This window comes from Gossypium raimondii, chromosome 13 (assembly GCF_025698545.1).
Source record: "Gossypium raimondii isolate GPD5lz chromosome 13, ASM2569854v1, whole genome shotgun sequence".
Taxonomy (NCBI): domain Eukaryota; kingdom Viridiplantae; phylum Streptophyta; class Magnoliopsida; order Malvales; family Malvaceae; genus Gossypium; species Gossypium raimondii.
In genome coordinates, this window is record NC_068577.1 from 33,384,251 (window position 1) to 33,406,085 (window position 21,835).

General features: G+C 32.1%; 1 protein-coding gene across 3 annotated transcripts; it reads right to left on the reverse strand.

Annotated features, from left to right (window-relative positions):
* Positions 1-9,145: 9,145 nt before the first annotated feature.
* On the reverse strand, positions 9,146-13,292 carry LOC105783523 (cullin-1). Of its 3 annotated transcripts, none has more exons than XM_012609025.2 (9): positions 13,065-13,292; positions 12,107-12,279; positions 11,883-11,982; positions 11,443-11,631; positions 11,278-11,325; positions 10,993-11,196; positions 10,843-10,920; positions 10,282-10,371; positions 9,146-9,571 (listed from the first exon to the last, which is right to left on the reverse strand). In XM_012609025.2, exons 2-9 carry the CDS (start codon positions 12,235-12,237, stop codon positions 9,464-9,466), a joined length of 948 nt encoding a protein of 315 aa, XP_012464479.1. In that variant the 5' UTR covers positions 12,238-12,279; positions 13,065-13,292; the 3' UTR covers positions 9,146-9,463. The 3 variants fall into 3 exon arrangements, with proteins under 3 accessions (XP_012464479.1, XP_052482833.1, XP_012464478.1); XM_052626873.1 differs by having other exon boundaries at positions 12,107-12,311; XM_012609024.2 differs by having other exon boundaries at positions 12,107-12,271; positions 13,065-13,291.
* Between the last annotated feature and the right edge of the window lie 8,543 nt (positions 13,293-21,835).

The window sequence follows — 21,835 nt, forward strand, 5'->3', positions numbered from 1 at the left end:
CGCCCATATTCTAGACTAATAAATTACCATGGCGGATACTCTCTTTGAACATACAGATACACACGTCTTTTCAAGAGACTTCTCTTAAGACGTATTCGATTACATCACAAAACTAATTCAACCAAATTAACTTCAGACGTATCATACCCTTACCATATACTTATCTATCAAGGAATTCTTAGTACTTGTCCAGAACTTACCACAAGGGCGGATAACCACATTCTATTACATAAATATCATCGAATACTCCAATATGATGATACAAGACTTGCCACAAGGACTTGGCAGATCACCCCACACAAGCAAACAAACAGAATCATGTATTTACTGTCCCTACGGACTTTCACAGAAGGTGTCATGGGTTTCTCCCTCATAGACTTATACTTAAATTCTTGTCGTGATCTGCCAGTTCGATCTGCACATTACCGAAGAAATCGCAAATTTACTTTAAAGAAGGGCTAATGTTAGTACTTAACCTAAAAAAAATTGGATTACAAAAAAATGTATTTAACTTCACTTATAAAATATATTTAAAATTTTTAATATCAAAAAATTATTTTCAAAAGCTTTTTTCCTGTGGGGTTGATATGAGTCTCAAGGCCCAATTTTAGACCCATTGGTGTGATGGGCTTACACTATCTCAAGGCCCAACAACAAGTTCAAAAGGTGAAATGTATTAAAGTCAATTCAACCAAGCTGTCAATTTTTAAACTAAAAGGATTAGTCAACTTGCAACAAATATTTGGATAGGATTCGAAAATTTTTGGATTAAGATGTCTTCATAGCGTTCGAATATCTATTCCTTTACTTCGAAACACACTTTGAATCACTTGATTTTGGGTTCGGGAACTCAATTTATGACTATTTTAGTGAAAACTGCGTGAGCAGAATTTCTGGACAGGATTATTACGAAAATTACAAGTTTTAGGCTTTTAATTCAAGTTTAAATCATATTGGGTTTAGGTTTTAGGCTTAATTTTTATTATACATGAACCAAATATTGTATTTATCAGCTCTTATTATTTTATTATTTCAAATTTTTATAATTATCAAGTATTTTAAGTTATTTAGGAGTTTTATGTCAACAAGAAAGTTTAGCTTAAAACTACTTGTTTAGGTTAATTAGAGTTCTAGTATACTTAAGAGTTTTATTTAAATTTATTTAGCTAACCTATATAAAGGCCTTTGCATTGTATACAATTCAATCAATTCATTATTATTCAACTTCTCTTTGAATTAATAAATTCTCTTTGAGTTTTTCTTTTCAAGAATTTTTCTTAAGTTTTCTTTTAGAAGAGTTTTAACAATATTTTCAGATTGTAGGCCTCATCTTCAAACTTTTTTTTGCCAAGTTTTCTTTCTTGGAGGGGAAATTAGAGTCACTTGAATGGGGTTATGAATTCTTCTTGTTTTTAAGGCTTTTTAGGACTTTTACACGCCACGTTCCATCTTTTTCATCTATCTTCTTTATTTTTTTCTTTATTTTTTCTAATATTTGATTTATTGTTCTATTTTATTTATCTTAGTTATTTATTTTAATTTCTTTCTTTAATTTTTTTATCTGACTTGGATTCATTTGTGTTTCAAGTTGTGTCATAATCCAACTTTCTTTCCGAACGTCTAGAGCCCTAAGTTAAATTCGCGACTTGGACAAACTTACAATACTCTCCCGCATCCATTCCCTATTAAGGGTAGTTAGTGTTGGTGTGTAGGGATAAAAATAAACTTATGAGAATTTAATAAAGACTTCAAGGCGTGTATAAATTCCACTTTTTTAAGGTTTTATTCTCCCTACCTATATTATGGTGTGCCAAAGAGTTACTTGAAAATTAACTTTGAGGATGCAATGAGGCCATATGATTGTCTACGTTTTACACGGACGAAAATAGTCCATTAAGCACTAAGTGGAGCATAGTAAGGATATGAATTCCTATAAAAAATTTCTGCAGCAATTCTTTATAGAACAATCTAGAAATGTAAAAGATGGTAAGAGAATAGAAAGAAACTTTGTTTCTATATTTTTAGGCATGTCATACAAATTAAATTACTCTCCTATTTATAGGAGGTCTCATGTCTTTTCATAGGGACATAACTACCCAAATGGACAGTCATATCTTTAGTAATAAGCATAATTATTCAATAGATATCTACTTGAATAATTATGACTTTTGCTAATAATTAAGTTACGTAACTTTTGAATTTAAGAGATATAACTCATTACTATAAATAGTGACAACTTTTGGTTCCTTATGGCTTTTCATTTGAAACTATTGAAACACTATATATATATTGAAAATGTTCCAAAAGTTTTCCCCATTTTCAAGATATTCTAGATTTTGATAATCTTAGAAATTAATTTCATAAATGAAAGTTTCTTACAATTTAACATTCACTTACTGAAAACATGTTAAAGTTAATAAAAATTGCATTATAGACTATGCTTTGAACTAGCTATTCTATTTGATAACTGAACACATCTCACACAATGATTTCAACACCATTCAATGCACAGTATCTAGGGATACTATTATGGTTATGTGTGTTGTCAGAGCTATTCTATTTGATAACCTCTTTTCATGAGTGTTGTCAGAGCTAAGCCATTGAGCTCTCAGAAGCGGCCACACTTCCACTCATATAGGTAGATCCCATAAAGAGTGTTCCTATAATTATATTACTCTAACATATTTATGTTATGAGTCTATTAAGAGTATAATACTTTGATCCTTTCATTATCCTTACGGGAACCTAAACACTTTTTACCTTAGGATGATAAATTATATATTATTTTATAGTGTTAGTAATCACATACTGGTGATGTACTTTGTCTCATTAAACTCAAGATTTGACATTATGCCAAGCGTTGAGTTGAGTTTCCATCATGGGTGACTCAAACATTATAAGCTTGTACCTCATCCTTAAATTTCAAATTTTCAACATAGTTATGTTAATTATCTATTCCACATGGTGAAACTTTATATTTATTTGTGTCTTGAAAATTCGCAAAACCAACATCCCTATCATGTTTAATTACCCATTCTTTCACAAAAAATGATATCAATGATATCCTTTCTACTATTGTTTCACAAAAAAAATTATATCAATGATATTCTTTCTACTATTGTCAAATCACAGTGATCACTTTATCTTTCTTATCATGACAATTTCATATTTGGCTACTTTATTTATTTCTTGATATCCAAGAAATTAATTTCACAATTACCCAATATATGAAACCATACATCATGTCTTTTTCACCAATTAATTTGTTGTAAAGAGGCCCCGAATCCCTTGATGAAATTCGACAACACATTTGCTATTTGTCATTTTTCATAGCTTCTTTTCAAAGTCAATGCTTGACTTTAAAACTTTTTTGCATTCATAGTCAAATTTAACACACCACATATATACAAGGGTGTAACATTTATAGTCATATTATAAGACCATCAATTATCCAATCAAGTGACTATAAAATTACATATTTATTCACCCTTCACCATGTATATTATTAGTTATTTTCTAACCATGATCGAAATCATGTCCATCACCTAAATGGGTCAAATAGCATTCATATTTCTATTTTCACACTGACGAGATATTTTATTCATGACTTCCAGAGTAAATTTCAAATTTTATTACATATCAAAATTTCATAGAACCACCAGATTATAGATCATATCTAAACCATATATGAAAAATCACATGCACCATCGTAATATGCACAGTGTCACGCCCTAAATTTGGGGTTAGAAGTATTAAGGTCTATTGGTTGGGTCAGTGGTTCGAATGGGCCTTTAAATTAGTTTTTGTGTTTCAAGAGTAGAATGAGCATGCTGGTTCAGTGGTTAGGAGGAGCTTACTCTTAGGTTTCAAGTTCGAGTCCTTGTGTGTGCTTAGGGGAAATTCTTTTTGTTCCAATTATCTAAAAAAAATTGATAGGATCTTGTTAAAACTTCATTTTATATTTAATTTAATTTGTCAAAAAGGGGAATCCCTTAAACTTCTCTCTCGTTCATCCACTCTCCTCACATCAGTTTCTTTTATTTTTTTCAATTCCAGATTTTTGTTTTGGACCCTTTTTGCTATTGCGTTTCCTTTTTCCATCATTCTCTTTTCCAATTCTTTATTGTTCCCGATGACTTTCATTTGTTTCGCAAGTCTCGATTGCTTCATTGTATTTTTCGCTTAGCAAGGTTTTGCTTGTCCTCTTGATTTCCATTTAATCAAGTGTTGAATCGGGTAAGTGTAAGTGTTCTTTTCTTGAGATTTACATTGGTTTCTTTGATTTTTGTATATGGTTTAGACCGATTTACTTATAGGTTTAGTGTGTTTTTAAAATTGAGTTTTCATATCTGTATAATTAAAGTTCTTTGGTTGATCGTTAGTGCGTGAGAATCACCTTTCAGGTGTGTTTCTTAATCATTTGTAATTAGGGGTCATTTTGATGATTAAATTCATGAGTCGCAGCAAATTTTGGGGTGGTTTATGAACCACACGGGCGTGTGCTGCACACGGGCGGTCCACACGACCGTGTGCTACTGTAGAAATCATGTTAATTTTTGAGTCACACGGATTGGCCACACGACTGTGTGACCTTTGTTAGGGAAATTTGTCGATCGCACATGGGCGTATCCTTTAGCCAAACGGCCACGTGCCTCAGTCACACGGGCATGTCATTCCACCACGCAGTCATGTCTCCCCTACTGCTTAAGTGTGTAAAATTTGTCACATGGTTCAGAGAGTTACACGGTTTGCTCACACGGTTGTGTATCCTTGTCACACGGGCATGTCTCTCAGTCACACGGTAGTGTCCCCCTGTCACACAGGCGTGTCCCTTATTCACATAGCCGTGTATCCCATCATATGGTTTGAACCTTCCCACACGGCTTAGCCACACGGCCGTGTGGTCTAGTTTTTGCAGTTTTATTTCTGTTTCGTTAATTGATTCATTTTGTTTCCCGAATGATTCCTTGCTCGTTTAGGGTTCTGTAGGAATGATTTGGATATAAATGTTGATTATTGGTTGATTGAGGTGAGTGTTGTATTGATGGATACGTTATTTATTTATAAATATATGAATAATTGTGATTATTTGTGCAAATGGTTATTATGATCCCGTTAAACTAGTTTGTGCTATAAGATTGAATAGTTGTGTAAATCAGAAATTTTGCATAATGTAGATTCTGTTAACCTGTATTGATCATGAATATGTTGTGAGTTAGCATAAGTTGAAATATGACCCTGTTTTTGAACATTGTCAAAATGTTAACGTATTACGATGCTCTACTCTGAACTGATATCTGATTGTGATACAGATTTGGTTTTGCATGTTTGTTTGATTAATTAATATTGTACTGTCTATTTGCATTTGTTTAAGACTCATACTGAGCTTTCGTAGCTCACACCCTTAGTTTTTCTCCTATCAAGTAACCCTCGAGATTAGGTGTAGGACTTAGCAAATCGGAGGTACCGAAGTTTCGTAAATCTCTTGGTTTGGATTAATAAGTTTTTCCTAAAATTCAGTAAATCATTTTCAATTGGTTTGTAAGAAAGATTATGTAAACTATGGTATGGGTTTGGTTTTTGGACTTGTATTATAGTAGGATTTTTGTTTTTGAACTAAGATTGTGATTTCCATGCATGGTTTTTTTTAACTAATCAATCTGCTACTGTTTTTAATAATCACATAGTTTTTAGGAATAACTTACGATTTTCTGTTAAAAAGTAAACGACAGATTTTTCGTTGCTATGTTGATTTTGAAACTCTGGTTTACAGAATTCGTAAATCCGATTTGTTTGTCAAGAAAATATACAAGTTATAAAGTTTGACTTTAAGTCGATTTTTGTGATAAATTTTTGTTGTAAAACATAAACAAGGTTTACTATCAGTTTCAGTAAGATACAAGCAAAAGAGGTTTTTGAAACGTGTTTTAGAATTTGATTGGAATTTGTTTGTGAGTCATTCCAGTGGCCAATGTGACCTCCAGAATCTGGTTGGAACTTCTGGGCTGGGTTTTTGGGTATTATATTTACTGGTATCATAGCTAGGTTTGCAAAAACTCGGCCTGTGTTTTTAACATATCTGCATGCATGGATTTAAGAAGAGTTTTCGATAAAAAAATACCACAGTGTTTTGAAATTGTGTTTCTTCAAACAAGTGTCTGAGACTCCGTTGCTGGTCCGTAGGAAACATCGAAATTGTAAGATTAGAAATGTAAGGTTTTAGATTATTATCTCTAATTATGGTGTTATAGAAATGTAGATACCTAAGATTTTAGACGCAAGGACTGTTACGGAATCTGGTGGTAAGAAAATTTGTGAGAATCAACCCAGTGGGATTTTAGATGAGTCCTCTACTTTGCCGGGGTGTGTATTTTCTCATGAGGTAGAAGTTGTTGTGGTTACGCCAGCTACTAGTGGTAATAATTCAGAGACTGGTGTTGATTTGTTAACATAGTCAATGTTGGGAGTTTTGGAGAGGGTCTTTGAGACCATGCTGGAAAGGTCCAAAGCAGAGGAAAAAAAGTAAGTGTGTTGAGTGTGAGAAGGGTCATGGTAAGGCTCGAAATAAGATAGGTATTAGTCCTTCTAGCTCAGAGCCGCGGTTTACGAAGTGGGTTAGAATTCAACAAAATTTTAGGAAAGGTAATGAGGATGGTTCTGGTAATGGTTCAGATTTTCTGGTATGTGGGTTCTGTAGTAAGCACCATCTGGGTGAGTGTCGAAAAAAATTAGGGGGCGTGCTTCAGATGTGGGTCCACAAAACATCGGATTAAGGAATTCCCTTGTTGATCACTTGGTCAGAGGCAAGCCCTGAAGAAGACTCAAGATCGGGAAATTTGAACCAACGTCGAGAAAGGTATGGTTGTAAGTTATTGTGATTTGTGTTTTGTTTTGTTTGGGCTTAGTTTGGCTTTTTGTTTGATTGGTTGAAGTGTTGTGTGGGGTAGTGAATTAGCTCTAATTGTTAATGTCACCTTAAAATTCTTCTATCAAATTCGATGGTGACATTTTGAAATTACAAAATACTTATTTGGTAGCCATGTAACAAAATAATAACATTGTAACGAGCCTGAATTTAACAAAAATTTTTTTGAACAATGTTAACAATTAGACTTGCATTTTTAAAATTGAAAAGTGAAGGGATTAAATTCCTTAAAATAAAAGAGGGAGACTAAATTCCTTAAAATAGTGGTATTTAAATTTTTAAATACAAGGACTTAAAACACATTTTAACTAAAAATAAATTAGTGTGGACGTATTAAATTTAAATATTATATATAAGGTTAATTTACAATTTTTCCTATACTTCATATGAAAATTGAAATTTATCCTTATACTTTAATTGATATTTTCATTAAATTACCACTATATTTTAATTTTATAGTGAATTTTGCTACATATGTATAATTAACTTTTGTCACTGAAGTTTGATTTTTATTGAATTTTTCTATTCAATTGTAATTTAAAACAATTTGAAGACAAATCTAATAAAATATTTTTAATATTTAATTTTACTAGTTACCATAATAAATTAATTAAAATAAAACAAAGTTATTTTATAAAAAATAAACTTAACATAAACTTAACTTTTGAAATTCTGAGATATATATATTAAAATCAAGTCTTTCTTTCATTAAATAAAATTTCTAATTTATTTTATCAATTTTATATTTAATAAATTGTATTTTAACTATTAAATAAAATATTTGAAATAATATTTTTCTTGTTAAATTTTGTTTTCAAATAGTCAAAACCAATATTGAAAGGTAAAATTTAATTAAAACTTTAAGTGTTGGTGGAAAAATTTAATAAATTTTAAAGCTTAGTGGTAAATTTCAACATTCATTTTACAACATGGCAATAAATTTGCATTTTAACTCATATAATATAAATATTGATATTGTAAATAATATATAAATTTATTATAGTCAAATAACATTTCAATTTTTAAAATAATAATTAATATTGCATATGTAAAATTTTCATGTTGAAAAGTTCTAAAATAAATATAAAATTATTTCATATTGCAAAATAAAAAAAGAAAATTTAATTAAAAAAGTAAATGCAAAGTTTATATTAGACATTGAAATGATTTTTTATTAAAAAAGTAAATTTCAAAGTTTATTTTAAAAATATTAATGAAAAGGTAACGGATATAACTATACTAAGGAATAAGTTTAAACCAAAAATTCCACCGTATTCATGTTAAATTTATGTTTTTAAAATAAAGATGTTAGATTAAAATAACTATAGTAAATAATAAAACGTATGGTTTGAAATTGATTAATGATAATACGTAAAATATATACGATATTAAAATAAAAGTAGATTAAATTGTAAGTAAATAAAATTTAAACACGTAAATATATCATATTAATAATACTCAATGCACTACAATTGTTTACCATGATATTGTCATCAACCTTGAGTTAGTGTCAAGTTCACTTATAACACAAACTCAATCAATAATATTTTATTATATACAATCGATGGAGGTAATAAAGTATATATAATAAAATAAAATGTACAAAAAATATTAAAATAAAACTTTGATTGAGTGGTAAAATAAATTTATTTTAATATAATTGAAATGGCAAGGGACAAATCTCATAATATGAATATTATTTTATTATTTGTTTTAAAATAAAGAGATTAAAGTCCGATTTAAATATATAACTTATTTTAAATATAAGATATTTGAGTAACTTCTCTAACTGAGATGGTATAAATAATAGTATAGATTACACTTCCTACTTTATATTAAAGTGCAAATTCTACAAATAAAAATTCTGAAGGTACCAAAACATAACTTTAACAATGCTTTTGAAAAAGCATTAATATATTTTATATGGTAATACTATAATTTGAGACCCGACTTAAGGAAACATCTATGAGACACTGAATTTGCAGCTGTTTCCCATGCCATGATCTCTGATCCAAAACTATAATGTGATCTAACGACATACTTATTAGCTTCTGAATGCTTTTCATCTGCTTTTCTAGCATCATTAATGTCTTTTCTTTTTCTCCAGTCAAAATCACCAGCAAACTCACTCTTCTCTTCTCAGTAACATGAGTTAATGCCATGTTATCTGGTGTGTTGTATCCAAAGGCTTGTTCGAAATTAGGCTTCAACACATACATAGGTAACAAGATTCTTATCAATGCACACATAGATTCTGAATAAGGTCTACATCAGTTATGGTTTTACATAAAAAATAAATAAAAAGTGTGAAGCAGCAAAGAGCCTTTGGATATTCTTCAGGAGTGAATCTGCCGTCGGCAAAAAACATAAATACAAAACATCTCAATTTCATTCAACTAATGAACAGCTGAACTTTAATTTTGCATTTCGGGAAAACAGAAAAAGAAAGAGGTTGCAGCACTAGGTCGACTTTTGGTAACTATATTTTTATCAAAGTAATTTGTACAAACATCTGCTGATAATGCTCTCAAAACAAGTTTAGCATATATGTGCTGAATTTGCCATTAGCGTCGAGAGCCATTCTTCGGGTGATGTTGAAGAACTTCCCTCTTGAAGGGACATGCCAGCATATTTTGACAATATTTCCTGCAAGCAATCCATATATGCCGTGAATCAAAAGAATAATCTGCGCAGAAAAATCAGGCAACAGGAGGATAAATTATGGACGAGTTCTCGAACGCCTTAACCGTGGAGACATTCAAAAATATTTCTTTTCAGTTCTGTTGTTTATGAGCAGGGCTGCACAGGATCCATGGTTCTTTGACTTCATGAAAATTCAGCACACTATGGGCCCAGTTCGGTGGCATAGTCCGGTGTGGTGGGAATCCATTCACGCCACACTAGAGCTCTGTTGAAGTCAAAACAATCAGGTACGTGTGTACCTGTGGTATTTTGGCCTTAAATGGGGCTCCAATGCAGTGTGAATGAATTCTCCGGGCTACACCACCAACAGAGCCTAAACCGAATGTAACAATCTCACAAACTAGATTTAAATACACATCAGTAATTTTTCAGTCATCCAATTGACTTGGGGTCTCCTCGAAACCACACAAAATTGTAACAAAAAAGTAGGTCAAAGAATCCAGACCTAAGCACACATAGTTCGAATGATTATGCTCCAAGACCCTGAAACTTCCAGTTCCAAGCCCACCAAATGATCCAAGAGAATTGCCTCGCCAAAGACCACTAACAGGACTTGGAGCAAATATGTGCACTCACATGCATTACAATACCACTATAATAGGATAGACTTATGCAACAATGATAAAGTTACTAATTTGGAGATTTATTGGCACCTGATAATCTGTCACCATGCCAGAATTCTCAGCTTGCCTTTTTTCCATCAGTTTATTCGCAATTTGATCTAGCAAATGATATCTGACAACCTGCAGAAACCATAGAAGATAAGAGTTATTGACATTTCTTGGAATCTCTAATGCTATATAAGTGACAGAATCTGTTCTTTGTAAAATGGATTTTCTATATACATGTCCAGGTTGTGAAGATCATTACAAGATGGAGAGCCCCAACTTGATCAACTTTCAAATAAATTCAGCTGTTATCTACACTTACCAATCTCCATGACAAGCATGAATCGAAATAATAAGAGTACAAAAAGGGAAAACATACACCTTCCAAATTACTAAGATTGAACCCAGAAGAGAGCACAGATTTGTAGCTGATACCACTGTTAAACAAGCTCAAGCAAGCAGTTTATATTGATACCAAGAACACAGCCAGAAACTCCCATACAACTGCCTTATGTTCATCAATTGTTTCATTTGGAAGCACACTTTGATATATAACCCAGTAAAAGCGCAAAAAGGAATTCTCCAGTTTAAAATCATTGACTATACCTGCACTATCTTAACTTCTGTGTCAGGATGTAGGTACTGTCGAGCTCTTTGCTTCTCCCGATTCAAGCACCAGAAAACCTAGAAAGTTTAGGAGACGATTAATATTGTCAATAACAATTAAATAAATATAAGTATTTGACAACTAAACACCTTTTGAACATATTCAGCTGATGAGTCATGCAGAAGCCACTCTGAAGCTAATCGAGAATAGTAACCAGAGATTTCTGTAAGCATGATCCGCTCAAAATCTTCATAATAGTTAACCCCTTTGTAGTCACTAATTTCCACAAAGATATCCAAGCCATTCTTCAGCAGGACGCAGTCAATCTGTTGTCCCTCACGCTCCTGATTGATCTGCATGTAAAACTGAACTGACCCAAATTCCACTAAAAGGGAAACTAAAATTTTTACCATAGGCAAGCACATGGAAATTACCAAAGTTAATGCAGCCTCAATTAATCTACAGTACAACTTCTTGAAGACCTGAAATTTATATTAGACCCAAAAAAGAATAGCAATTACTCCAAAAGTTTTTCAATTTTCATCAGGAAAGCACATTTAGTTCAGGTAAAACTGTCCCAAGAATAAACAGTCACCTACCAGATCCCTGAAACAAGAAAAAGAGATGCCATTTAGTGACTCAAGCTCAATATGTTGAGGGATAAAGAAGCGATCGAGGTATTCAAAGAATCTACATAACCATCTTGCCATCAGCTTATAATTAGACCATATGACTACAAATTCTCTCAACAAATTTGCACCTTGTTTATTGACTAAAGTCGGCAGTACCTGAGAGTAAAAAAAGAAAAGAAAATTCATAAATGCACACTCAATTTATCATGTGTCAAACTTTGTGTGTAAATCCACATTGCGGTCCTACACCTTCCCTAGCTGTCCTAAAAAAGAGGTCTGCATTTGGGAATATGAGCACCACAAGAGCAAGTCTGGAGAAAGCTAATACAAATGACTTCAAGATGCAACTGAACAAACTAAAGAAAAACCATTATGATATAAGTAGTTGAAATCTCAAATTGTCTCACCGTTGAAAAGATGCTCTCTTCCAAGCTGTTTCTGAATTTCTCATAAAGCTGCATCGTTTTCTCATTAGAGCTATGGTAAGTGCACATGAAATAAACACATCTACGGAAATTGTGAAGGATGACATTTTTATCTTAACAACACTAACCTATGTTGTGTAAGATGATATTGCAGGTTAATCTAATTGAAGTAAATCCCTATATAAACAAAGGATAACAAAGGATACTCATAGAACCTCTGGTATTCTTCTCCAGAGAACTTTGTTTCAGGGTACCCTTCAATAATCTTCTTTGCCTTCACAATCGCCTCATCCATTATCATCATCCCTTCATCTAGTGGTATGTACTTCAGAATCATGTTTCCGTTCTTCACGTCTTAACTTTGCAAATATCTGGACAACTATCATTCTCACATTATGCTAACCAATAGCACTAGAAGTGACAGTTCCAACAAATTTTATATGATTTGTGAATATCGAAAATCAATGAACAAGAATCATATATTTTTCACTCAGTATTCATGAACAAGATAACAGAGGCAAGAACAAAAAGTAACACATGAATCTCAATAATGTAAATCTTATTTACAGGAAGATAAAGTCAATCAACTTTAAATGAGATTATTAACGTCTTAAAATACCAGAACACCACAAATGCTTGAAATTGTAAATTGAATTTATTTCCTTCTCCACAATTCCAGTTAAGCCAAAACTATAGAGAAAGAAAACTTCTGAGAAATCACAAGAATAAACACCTGGATCAACCATAAAGTTCATGGCATAAGATAAAAAAATTTCACTTCCCGAATTATATAAAACACTCAATTTGTGCTAAACGCAAAGTAAAAGTCTAAAAGATACCAGGAATAAGCCAAGAAAAAACAATTAATAAATCAATATACTTGCAAAATATCTTCACCAACCATTACAACTAACCAAAAAAGAGGAAAATACCGAAAGCCAAAAATGAAAAATCAAACGTCCAAAAAATTAAAGCAAGAAAAACATAAGATTTACGCCAAAAATTCTTGAATCAAGGAGCTAAATTCTCAAAAAGGAAATATGGAAGATACACTAGAAATAAGCAGAAATGAGCTAAAAACCCAGCAAAAGAACCCGATTTCAAATTCAAACGGAAAGCAATTAAGGTACAGAAAGATAAAAAAGGATTCATTAAAAAATTTACCTGACTTTTTCAGTTTTTGGTGAGAGATTTTCCTTGTTCTTTTTTTTGCCAGTACAGCTTTTCTCTCTTAAGTCGCTGATTTTCTTTGTATTATTAGTAAAACTACTCAAACTACTCGACTTTTTTAAATATTAGTTTCTAAATATATTTATATATCAGAATAGGATATTTTGGGATTAATTGTCAAGCTGAATCCGCTTTTAATTCCCATGAATTTTGTCGCATGATATATAGAAACCGCTAATATCCACTTAAAACTTTTACACCTGCTCTTATACTGGTTTTTCTTTTTCTTTTTAATTAAATAGTTTTTAAACAAACAAAAAAAAAAACATAATATCCTTTGAAAGAATATTTTAATTCTTTTAAAGTGTTTTATCACTCTTTTAAAATTTTATATTGATGTTAAATTGTATATAATTCCCATTGCTTCATCAAGAAATTAATATAACAACTTAGAATTCAAAATAATTTCACTTTAATAATAAAACCAAGGGTTTGTATGGATAAAAATCATAAATTAAAGGAACTTAAAAGAACTTTTTTTTAGTATATAAACCTATAAAAAAATATACATTAATTAACATCAACATCCACAAATGTCGAGCTAGCATCAATCATATTTCTCAACTACAACACATAGCCCAATTATCATGTATTTAATGGAGAGAACCTCGTCAATTTATATATATCGTCACCCTTTTATTTTTCTCACAAAACATAAACCTTGACTTCTCTCTTTTCTATCTTCCATATGTCGTAAAATCTCTTATTTTAACTCAATTTCAAATTATGGACAAAATTATTTTATTGAGATAGCAAAATCACATAGCTTCTCAAGCCATTACCATGATAAAATTTTTTATTCTACTATTAAAATTTTGTTATTATTAATTTCTTTTTAGACTATTGATCTGTTGTAATTTGATATATTAAATTAGGCTCTCCATTACATTTAAGGAGCTTATTCTCAAACAATTAGGTGTTTTTTTTCTTTACTTTTGTCGATTTTTAGCTTTTGTTATTAATAAATGATTTTTGTTAATTTTATGCCATTTTGAGACCCCAAATTGGCCAAATGGCGCCATGAGGACCTAACAATATGATTGAGTGGTGTAGGAAGTCGATAATAACCCGAATTTGAAGAAATCATGATTCAAAGGGGGGTATCGCGACATTGAGGCATGAAAGTTGTGATACCCCTGATAGTGCTAAAGTGAATAAAATTGAGGCCAACTTCAGTGATATCACGATACTGAGTAATGGGTATCGCAATACCAAGACCCTCAAGACTCCCAATTTCAATATTGTTTTGGGTATTGCGATATCGTTGCCTGACGAGGAGAAAATTGACTACAGTGGTAGTTTTTGTCCAACTTCAACACCAATCAAAATTCAACGTTTAGGGGCATTTTGATCCAAAATTTTAGGTTGTACTCAAATGTGAAAGCCACTTTTCGTTGGGAAAAAAAGGGGGGTTGTTCACTTTTTACTTTCCTTTCATCTTTTTAGCTTTTAGTTTTCTTCTTCTTCATTTCTAAGGTTTAATTTTAAGCTTTTTCTAGTTTTCATGTTAGTTAGTTAGTTTTTACTTAGCTTGGTTTTATTTACACTTGAGTACTCCAACTCTATTCGTATTTTCAGTTTAACCCTTAGCCAAATATAGCTCAACTCTATTTCATTTCCTTTGATAAAAATTTGAACTTTAGTGTTATTTTTTACCATCATTGTTGCCATCTTCATCTTCTCCAAGCAACCATCAAGAAATCTGTTAAGCTAGCTTTATTTGATATAACAAACAAAAATGTTTTTGAATAAAGTTTGTTTTTGAACAATGAAATTATAAATTTCAAAGCATAAAAATCATTTCAAGACTTCCAAACATCTTTGAAAATATTTTGAACACTTAGAAAATTTTGGACAAAGTTCAGAAATGATTTTAAACTCTTTGACTCGATTGAAACATTTTTAAATTGATTGGAAAACTTCTCTTTACAAGAAGTATCGATATTTTTCAAAAACTATCGATACCCATACAATTTTTATCGATACCAAAGTTGCTTACTGACTTGAAACAAAAATTGAACAAAAGCAGAAAGTATCGATACTTTTCAAAATATATTGATACCTATTGTATTTTATCGATACCATTTTTGCATTCTGACTTGATGATTTTTCAAACAATCACAAAAAGTATTGATACCCATTAAAAAATATCGATACCTTTTACCAAGTATCAATAAATTGTCTTTGGTATTGTTGTAAACTAACTTTAACGGTCACTAAATCAAGCATCAAATGCTAATAATATCGATACTTGTAGAAAAAGTATCGATACTTTTTGTTGCAAGTGAATCAAATGATTTGGTATTTTAATCCCCAACGACTCTATTTATTTCCTCAATAACCACAACAGTTAGAAATAAATTTGAGGGTATAAATACCAGCTTCTAAAGATCCTACAATAACAAGAGAGAATATTCAAGCTTAAAGATTAATCAAACAACCTTTTTGCTAATTTTTTCCATACTTCTCTTACCAAAACTTGTGAGCTTCATTGTTATTCTATCAGCTCAAGTGTTCTTCTTTGTACTTGAGCTTAATTTGTAAACATTCTAATCTTGTAAGGGTTTGTTCTTAGTTTGCTTATTTGTATTTCTGTGAGAGGGTTTGTGTCTTAAGGTTTGGGTAGAAACATTAAGGGGATTTCTAAGGTTAAACCTTGTCCTCAAAGGTTATCAAAATAGTAAATTTGGGAAAATCCTCAGTAGTGGAAAGCTAAGTTAGTGGAGTTGGCAATTGGGGTCGAACCACTCTAAATTCTTGTGTCAAATTTTTCTATCCTTATTCTCTAGCATCTACAAAATTTTAAAAAACCAATTCACCCCTTATTGGAAATTTCGGTTTAATTATTTGAGCTAATACTTGCAATTAGAGCTAGTTTTTATTTTTCGATTTTACAACCAAGAGAAAATCCTTGAGGTAGCTCAACTTTCAGCCAATCATTCCACAAGAGATGACGTTTACATCCAGTTCAATTTTTCTTGGAGAATCTTAATCTATCTCCAAGCCTCCTTAGTTCAATAGTGCTAGCTATTCTTATTGGAAGACAAGAATGATGTTGTTCATACAAGCGAATGATCTTGTCGTATGGGATATCATCATGGTCCCTCCATACCTCTCAAGCAAGAAGCTCCTTATTCCAAATAGCAATAAAGAGTGGAACGAGGACGATAAAAGGAGTATTCAATTGAATGCCAAGGCTATGCATACCTTATTTTGTGCAATTGACATGAAAGAATATAGTAGAGTATCTTCTGGTTCCAATGCCAATGAGATATGAGAAAAGCTTGAAGTCACTCATGAAGGTTCTAGCCAAGTAAAGAAGTCTAAGGTTAGAATTCTTACTCTAAATTATGAAACCTTCAAAATGAAGCCTGATGAAGATATTAAAGCGATGTCCGATCGATTTATTATCATCATTAATGAATTAAAGTCTTATGGGAAGACATATTCAAGTGAAGAGGTGGTAAGGAAGATGCTTCGAAGCTTGCCTAAATTATGGGAAGCCAAAGTGGCTGCAATTGAAGAAGCAAAGAATTTAGAAACATTAACTTTGGATGAGCTCATTGGTTCTTTACTTATATATGAGACGAGGATAAATAAAGGGCTTGAAGAAGCCAAAATTGAGAACAAAAAGGTTGGTGTTGCTTTTAAATCCACCACAAATGAATATAGTGAATCAAGTAAAGAGGTGGATGAAGACAAATAGATGACCATGTTTGCTAGGAGATTCAAGAAGTTCATGAAGTCCAATAAAGGAAGAAGACTCCAAAAGAAGTAAGGATTGAAGCTTCAATCTACCTGTAACCTCCCTAACTCGGCCTAGACGTTATGGCCAGATTAAGAAAGCTATATTAGCCACTGAAATGAATAAGCTAACTTACGATACTTTTGAAGACTTTAAATCGACTAATTTTAGAGAAAAACCGCGGTTGTACTTTGAGTTAGTTTAAAAATATTCATTTATTAGGTCATTTATACTTAAGATTCATTTTATTGTTGATAGTGTTGTTTTAGAAAAAAGCGTTAATTTGTCACTCTGCTTTGTAAAAACTAGATGTTAACTAATGCAACAAAAAAAAACCATTATTTATGTAACTTTGGAAATCTAGTTGTCTTATCGATTTATTTTTCAAAAACAGTTTCTTTGCAATGTAGCGAAAATTGGAGAATAATGTCAAATGTTACTTAAGCCATATATTATGCATTTCCCAGTTATTATGTTTAAGTATTCCATGCATGCAAAAATCTCCAAATGAAAAGTTATCAAGCCACAGGCCAAAAATAATTAAAAATTACAAACCAAAACCAATAAAGACTTATTGATAATACTTATTTAAAAATAGTTTGATGTCCAAGGTGATGATTCGTATACTAGGGTTGATCTTGGTTTCGAGGTTTACCTAAAAAGTTAAACACTGTAGGGGGAGTGAGTTTATGAAAGCTTAGTGTGAGTCTAAGAGTTATCTAAGCAAACATATATCGATACAGTAAGACATAGGAACATTAACACAATGACCATAATAAATAGAGCAATTTATCAATTAGTTCATATAAGCATTAACCAGAAAACCATAAAGCCATCTCATGGAGCTCATATCAATAAAAGTTCATATTAAACTATAACAGTTGATAGATCGGAGTGTGGGCATGCTATGATACAAATGATACAATGCAAAAGTTTCCTACCCAACCATCTACTACATACCACGAGTTCCCCAGAACCCAACTGTCGAACTCCAAATAGTGCGAGTCGAAGTTCGATGTGGATAAACCACCAATACAGTAATGCAAATAAGCTACCAATATGTACAGACAAGTTGCTGGTATTATGAACAAGCCAATAGTAATGGTAATGTAGATAAACAACCAATATATCCAAATGAGCTACCAGTAAGGGTAATGTAGTAGTGTGGACAAGGCACTAGTAACAGTAATGTAGTTAAATTTCCAATAGTGTGGACAAGCCACCAATAATGTAGTCAAGCTACCAACAATGAGATTAAAAATTTTCAATCTCATCGGTATTTCCGGTGCAGTACACTGACAATAATATTGTGGACTGTAACTATTGCCAGTACTCCATGAAACTCCTTCGTCAACCACAATAACTCACCCCATGCATATGCAGCATAACATACAATCATTAAGCAAAATCATGTTTTCAATTCAGTTTCGATACAATGGCATGTTTTGCATGCTTACGGTAAAAATTTTGGTACATTGATTTCATGCTTTCAGTCAATCGATAATCATGGCATCAATAGTATGTAACATACATACATACAATATACATTACAATCAAACATACTTAACATGAAATCAATTAATGAATCAAGGAGTCGCATGCCATACAAACACTCAATAACCAATAGCAATCCATATCATTTCAATACAATGTCCATCAATATCAGGCATGCAATCAATTAATCAAACATGGAAAACTTTGCATTCATGCAAATTTTAATAAAGACTCATCATTCGGTCAATTATAGATTACGTACCTTGTTCGACACCATTTAATTCGCTCATTTGGCCACTCGGCCATGCCAGACTAGCAAAAAATATTTATCAATTTAAAGTATATTTTAATTTATTGCAAACAATTATTTTGAGTTAGGACCCACACCTTAAGTCACAACTCACAACACTACGTTGTAAAAATTCACACTTTTGCACCTTAAACCTTAAACGATCACCGATCCAAAAACAACAAGTAAACATTAATTTTAAACTTAATAACAACCTAGAAACACCCCTAAGGGTTCAACCAAAACAATGTTTCCTTAACGAATTTCCAAATTTGCAAAAGTGATCAATCTTACATTGGTACAACGCCTAGCGATAGTGTGAATAAGTTATGTGTTTACTGTTGGTCTTGGATGTTATGATCAGCACCTATGATCAAATTTATATCAAAAATCAATAATAAAGCATTACTAAAAAGCCTTAGAAATATCCAGCCAAATCAACAACTTTAACCGAAATTAATATGACAATAGTTTTCGCTAAATTTTGCACCTATGCTACCCGTTAACTACTTTCGTATCATCAAACGAAGGGAAACAAGTACACCTAAAAATAACACGATTAAAAACTGAGTAGATGAGACGAGTGACAATATTTTACTTACAGGAGAAGGGCCACAAAAGTGATAAAACAGTAACCCTCGAAGTGGTGTTTAATGGGTGACACAAAGAGGGGCTGCTTAGGGACGACTAATCTACCACAAATTGATGTGAGAAATTAGGCCTTCCTGATATACTTAAAGATCTTGTTCTCGAGAAAAATAGTGTCTTTTGCATAGTTTTTCATAATTTTTAGATTTTTAGTAAATAAGTGAAATGTCTCGTTTTTGCACATTTTGTGACTTAATTTGGCCAATAGTGTCATTGGGGGCCTAACATGTGATTGAGTGGTGTAGGGACATGTTGGAGGTTGAGAATGAGCGAGAATGGCACAAAAAGAAATGGTATCGCAATATCCATACCTTGGAATCACAATACCTCTAATATTATGGAAGATTGGAGACACCCTTCAATGTTATCACGATATCCACCCTTCCAAGAAAACCCCAAGGCTCGACACTGTCTGAGGTATGGTGATATCCTCTTCTGCATATCGCGACATCGACATCGTTAGGGGGACAAAATTAGACAAAAAAGGTAGTCTTTGTCCACCCAATCCACCAATCACTCAAGACCCGTGTAGGGGAAATTTTGGCAATGAAAGTCCATCATAATTTAGCCTAAAACAACCAAAATTGGCCGAGGAGGAAGGAGACACACATTAGCTTAGTTTTAGCCTTAGTTTTCTCTTATTTTTTTCTACATTTTTCTAGGGTTTTCATTTTCTCTTCTTCTTTCTTAGTTTTAGAGTTTTTGCATTTACTTATTATTCTTGTTGTTCTTAGTGCAAGTTAAGTTAGTTATCACTGTAGCTTACGTTTATTTACACTTTTAGTCCTTGTACCTTAGTTATAAGATATTTCTAACTTGGGTTTAGTGTATTTCGTTTTCTTTTACTTTAAATTTGTTAAAGTTAGTTCTTTTTATGCTTTTTGCTTTAGATTTCTTTGTTGAATGCTTTCAGTTTCATGTTCTTTAAGTTTTATTGCATAAAAATCTCAACTTTTATATTTTTCTTAAAGCTTTACTTTAATGGTTTTTTTCTTTTCATTTCCATGTTCATTCTTTTTATTTTCAACATGAGCAGCTAAACTTAAAAGAGGGTTGGTTGATGGAGATATGGGTAACCTGATTTTTGGACGAATGACTAAATCGTAATAAATTAGATTAAATCGAATTGATTTCAAAACTTAGGAAGTGACGCCCCTAAGGGAATATCGAGGCAAGTGAGACCGAAAAGTAATCTTGTTACGCACTCATTCATTAGTCCTAGATTAACTGGTGAGATTGAGAGATAAATAAGATTAATTCGTCTAAGTCGATAAAATTATGATCTAAAGATAAAGTGGAGCCACTTGGTAATTTAAATTATTTATGTACTTTGTTCGAGAACCAGTGAATCACATTGAAATCAACCAACCACCATTAGTCATTTATTTGGTTAATTACTTAATTTTATACTCTTTGCAATTTAGTCCCTAGATTAGCAAATTTAATTTTCTTGCAATATTTCCTTGTTATGATTTGTCTTACTATAAAATTGTATTACTAGGCACTTAGATTATTTTGTGCATGTTATTTATTGCTTAATAGCCATCTCCTTTGGGTTTGATCCTTGGAATATTCTGTTATTCTATAGTAGCGCTATAAATATTACAACTGACATGTACGCTTATAGTAAAGTCGCAATCATAAAATTGTTTTATAAAATCATTTATTTTATCTGCACGTGCAAATGCGGTCAAATTTTTTGACACCGTTGTCGAAGGGACGGTGTAAGATTGAGCAATTTTTAGTGTACACGTTTAGTAGAGTTAAGTAGAAAAAGTAGGATTTATAGATACAACTTTGTTTTCTATTTGCTTTTATTTTGTCGCAAGTTTTAGTTAATTTTCTTCACTCTTTTGTGCTTGTAGGAGACGTTGTATGACTTGGACTGGTAACAGTGTCTTACCATTTGAGCCAGAACCGAAACATATTATCATACATATGAGGAGGGCACAACATCCTAGAGACGTCCACCTCCACAAAGAGAGCAACCCATCAAAGATTTGCAAATAGAGATTCGACAACCACCATACCTACCCATGGAGCAACGAATTTTGCGTGACTAAGTGATGCCCAACTTGAATGTTGTTCGGGGTAGCATTAATCTCCTGGCAATTAACGTTAATAACTTAGAAATCAAACTGACAATGATCCAGATGATACAATCGAACCTTTAATTTTGAAGGTCAATGAATGAGGATCTGAACCAACATCTTAAGAGATTTCTAACCATTTGTGATACTTTTAAATATAATGGGGTATCTGATAATGCTATCCCTCTTCAATTATTTCTTTTCTCTCTTACTGATAATGTTTTTATGTGGTTAGATTCACAACTGGTAGATTCTATCAATACTTGGGACGAGCTAGCGAGCAAATTTTTGGCGAAGTACTTTCCCCCGAGCAAGACAGTGAAGTTTCAAATAGATATGAAAAATTTTTGACAATTGGAAGAAGAGTCATTGTACGAAGCATGAGAGCGCTTTAAGCTAATGCTTCGTAAGTGTTCATATCATGGCTTACAAATTGCTT